Source organism: Sinocyclocheilus anshuiensis, unplaced genomic scaffold, assembly GCF_001515605.1.
Source record: "Sinocyclocheilus anshuiensis isolate Anshui unplaced genomic scaffold, SAMN03320099.WGS_v1.1 scaffold230, whole genome shotgun sequence".
In the NCBI taxonomy this organism is placed as follows: Eukaryota; Metazoa; Chordata; class Actinopteri; order Cypriniformes; family Cyprinidae; genus Sinocyclocheilus; species Sinocyclocheilus anshuiensis.
Window position 1 is genome coordinate 967,417 of NW_015546034.1, and position 4,959 is coordinate 972,375.

At 35.9% G+C, this 4,959-nt stretch overlaps 1 protein-coding gene across 1 annotated transcript in view; it reads left to right on the forward strand.

The window, feature by feature from the left end:
• The window catches only part of LOC107698833 (forkhead box protein N2-like), a 22,210-nt gene that overhangs the window by 15,084 nt on the left and 2,167 nt on the right, over window positions 1–4,959 (forward strand). The window contains exons 3-5 of the mRNA XM_016499958.1: window positions 1,717–1,841; window positions 3,439–3,494; window positions 3,827–3,895. Of these exons, the coding sequence (XP_016355444.1) occupies window positions 1,717–1,841; window positions 3,439–3,494; window positions 3,827–3,895 (250 nt within the window). The remainder of the gene's footprint in view (window positions 1–1,716; window positions 1,842–3,438; window positions 3,495–3,826; window positions 3,896–4,959) is intronic.

Genomic DNA, 4,959 nt, shown 5'->3' on the forward strand with positions numbered 1-4,959 from the left:
TTTTTTTTTTTTTTTAGAAATAGCCTTTGTGCACAGCCAGCCTTGTACTCTTCTAGGTTCAAAAAACTGTCGTCCATAAAATGCGTTGCACAAATTCGAACATCTGGGTTGTGCTGTTCTGTTGTAAATAAATCTTAACCAATGATTCCTAATTGCATCTACTTCCGGAAGGCCAAATAAAGTGCTTTTGCTTTCGCACTGAATCACATAGCGTCTCCCTGACATGGCTGCATCAACACTACTGCTGTTCCTGAAACAACGCCTTCTTTCTTTGCGTGCACAGTTGGGCGGCATTATGCTAATATTTCCACATAGTGACGTAGACATGTGGGGGCATGTTAGAACGAGCCGTTTTAGGTACGCGTGGTTGACTCTTAACTTTTATAAAGATTATCTCTTTGGATTTGAGACTTTAGTCTTTGCAACTTTACAGATCTTCTTTATGCACCAAGAGCTTGTAATACTTCAAAGAGAAAGGAAAACTTGAAATCGCATCATATGACCCCTTTAAATGTAATCTTTACCAAAATGTATGTTCATATTTTGTATTGTACTTATGTAATGCTCCAACGCCTAAATTCAGTCATATCATTTGAAATTATTTTTCATATATTAGCTAAAATAGTATAAGATTTTAATTTTATAAATTATAATTGATAAATGGCATAAGATCACGTTCGTCTTACCAGTATCAGCCAGAATTTTAACATTGGTGCAACCCTAATATGAAGGTGTTTATTTTGCAGTAATGACTTACTGTACATTATCTTACTGTACATTATCTCCAAAATAATGAAATATAGACTTGAAATATTAATGTGGGTTGAAATCATTTTTATTATGTGTGACCGCATAGTGCTACAAGAGACGTGAAACTAGCACAGTGAGACCGGTTGCCAGGGACAACGCTCAAATGCAGTTTAGTTGCCATTACAGAAAAAACCATTTGACCTCAGAATGCTGCGACTGACCAATCAGAATCAAGTATTCCAGAGAGCCTTGTAATAAATTAGAATAGCATCTTTTTCTGAGGAGAGGTTCACACAACATCGCTGCAGAGCACTCGCTGAGACGTTTAACTAACTGGGTCAGTGTATAAAGTAGTGCACGGCTGACTGCAGTGTGCTAACAGGGTTGTCAAGAGGGATATCGGTTTAGGGCGTTTTGAAAACCGATGTGTTCAAAGCAGGGCACGCAGCCAGTTAAATGAAGCGAGGCAGATGTTTTCATTTCTTCTACGTGAACCGTAGATGGCGAAATGATTTATGGAACGGTGAGGATGGTATGTTTCATTAACGTGTGACATTGTGTGTGAATCTGTGGGTTTCATATGTCTCAGCCTGGTGTCTGTTGCCATGGCAAGGTTTCCTCTTTCCTGTTTATGAACACGGCTAGTGAAGTGAGTCAAGGTCATATTCCCCCTGCAGGACCACACCTCAGACAAAGGGTGACGAGTCCTTTATTCACACACACATATCCCTATGCAAACACAATAGGAGCCACTGTTCCACATGGTTCACATGTGATCATTATAGTTTCATGATGGCTTAAAATGATTTTGCAGCTAATGTATGATGTGCATATGAATGTAAAGTGCACGTACAGAGAGACAGATGGTCCTGTTGTCATTTAACCTGAGCTTTCTCCTCACACAAGCATGCTGATATCATGCTTGCTTCTTTCAGTTCTGACTCCGCCCCTCTCTGTTTCTTCTAGACCAATGGGAAAGGCTCTCTGTGGTGCGTTCACCCCGAGTTCCGGCCCATGCTGATGCAAGCCCTGAAGAAACAGCACTTCCCGAATGCACATGCCTTCTGCACTCCTCCTGCCTCCCCTCCTAGGTATCAACACTGGCCTGATTATATGACAAATGCATAATTCTGACATTTATCAAGGCTTCAGTCAGTAGAAAGAATGCTTGTATGCTGCTTACTAGGATTTCAGAGATTTACTTCATAGGAATACACTTCCAGTGCAGACAGCTTTGTTAAATATAGTGGGAGCGATTTAGTTATGTGTCATGATGCTTCACTAATGTCTAGTGTAGGCCATCATGTCTAATATAGGTTGTTTACCAAAAATGTTGCAGCTTTGGTGCATTAATATAAAATTAATATTCAGTTGTCGTCACAGGTGTGTGAATGTTGGTTGTTCTAAATGTTTTTTGTCTGGCTATATTAATAATATAGTGGTGTGAATCTTTAAGTTGACAGCAAATAAATTCAATCCACTGATTTTGATTCAAGCTTTTTTTTCTGATTCAGAACAATTTGATACACAATTTAATTTAATTTATTTTAATTAATGCATTTAAAATAACACAACTAAAATATGAAAGGCAAATTACTTAAGACAGTTTTTGAACTAAAACTATGTTTGTTTTATGTAACTTTCTTTGTTGCCATTAATTTGTTCATATAAAAAATATTTAATATTTATCCTTACTATGTTACACAATTTTTTAAATATTAATTATTGGGCAACACAAGTGATTCATGACATAGAGTTGAATCGTCAGTATTCTTACAATCAGGAAAATCAAATAACCCTTATACACCCATTGTAATATTTTACTGTTTTGAGTCTTAAATAAAATAAATAAAATACAAATATATTTCTCTGGATCATCCAAGAATAGGTATTAGCTCATGGTAATATATAAAAAATGTGTGTATGTATATACACTGCCGTTCAAAATTTTGGGATCAGTATTTTTTTTTAAATTTTTTAAAGAATTTAAAGAAATGAATACTTTTATTCAGCAAGGATGTGTTAAACTGATAAAAAGTGATAGTAAAGACATATTGTTAGAGAAGATTTCTATTTTGAATATGCTGTTTTTAGCTTTTTATTCATCAAAGTATCCTGAAAAAATTATCACAGGTTCCACCAAAAAAAAAAAAAACATACATACATACATTTATTATTTATTTATTTATAAGCGGCACAACTGTTTCCAACATGGTTAATAAATCAGCATATTGATAATAAATCAGAATGATTTCTGAAGTATCATATGACACTGAAGACTGCAGTAATGGCTGAAAATTTAGCTTTGCATCACAGGAATAAATTATTTAAGTATAATAAAATACAAAACTGTTGTTTTAACTTGTAATAATATTTCACAATATTACTGTTTTTTTTCTCTATTTTTGATCAAATAAATGCAGCCTTAATGAGCAAAAGATACTTAAAAAAAAAACCATTAAAAATCTTACTGATCCCAAACTTTTGAACGGCAGTGTGTGTGTGTGTGTGTGCACTGGATAATAGTACTTCAGTCAAAACCGTAGTTGTCTCTCATACATTATGACACAGATTTCACCTATGGTTGCCTCTGAAGTTTATTATACAGATTGTGATGTAAGACTTCAGTCTAGAAAATATCTAACTGGTGTGTTTAACATCTTCTCACACTTTCTCTCTGTTCTGTAGTGCCTCGTCTCCTCCTCATCACCTTTTCACATCAGAGCAGGGCTGTGCCCTAAAAGGTTAGTAGAATTCATTAAGTCTGTTCAGAAAATCCATAACCTGGTCACATCTTTTACACATCATTATCAGATGCATCATCACACATTGAAGCCTATCACTCATCTCAGCTCTTTTTGTTCCACTCACCCCGTACTTGGTGCTTCTACACCATGCAAATAGATGCCATCTCTTTCCTATATTTGGTAACCTTGACAACCAAGGCACTGGTATTTTGAAATTAGAGAGCGACTGTTTCGCTCTTGGGTGGAAGTGACTCATTCACTTAAACACACACACACACACATCACATAGTCAATACTTGTGTGCATCAAACATTTCTTTCTCTTTACAGAATGTGATTTTGATGCTGCCACTGCCATGATGCTGTTAAAGTCTGCCTCTGAGCAGAACATTGATTCTTGTAAGAAAACACCATCACATACACCAACACCTCATTTTTGCCCTTTTATTTTGTTTGTTTCTTCTTTTATTCATGTTCTACATCAGGTTTATTTTAGTCAAGACATGCATCTAGGTACTTGTTCACATAATCACAGCAATCATGCACATGTGTAATTGGCTTTAATCAGGGATCATCCAATCAAAAATGTGTATTAGAACAGTTCATTTATAATGTCACTAAATATTTGTATTTCAAATGAAGGCTGTTCTTTTAAAGGGTTAGTTCACCCAAAAATGAAAATTCTGTCATTAATTACTCACCCTCATGTCGTTCCAAACCCAGAAGACCTTCGTTCATCTTCGGAACACAAATTAAGAAATTTTTGATGAATTCTGAGAGCTCTCTGACCCTCCCTTAGACAGCAGCGCAACTGTAATGTTCCCAGGTCCAGAAACGTAGCAAGGACATCATTAAAATAGTCCATGTGATATCAGTGGTTCAGTCGTAATTTTACGAAGGTACAAGAATACTTTTTGTGTGCAAAGAAAACAATAATAACATTATTTATTCAACAATTCTTGTCCCAGAGTTACCGTTTTCCGCCATTTTGGAGAGTACCCCAGAACGTAATCAATGTAATCAGCGTTGTTTACATTCAGGATAAAGTGCGCGCATGCTGAACATAAACAAAGCTGATTGCACTGATTACGTTCTTGGGTACTCTCCAAAATGGCAGAAGACGGTAACTCAGGGACAAGAATTGTTGAATAAATTGTTATTATTGTTTTTAATTGTTATTGCACACAAAAAGTATTCTTGTAGCTTTGTAAAATTACGACTGAACCATTGATGTCACATGGGCTATTTTACCGATGTGCTTACGTTTCTGGACCTGGGAACATTATAGTTGCATTGCTGTCTATGGGAGGGTCAGAGAGCTCTCAGAATTCATCAAAAATATCTTAATTTGTGTTACTAACCCTTTAAAGGGTTAGTTCACCCAAAAATGAGGATTAGCCCATAAATTACTCACCCTCAAGTCATCCTAGGTGTATATGACTTTCTTCTTTCAGACGAATCCA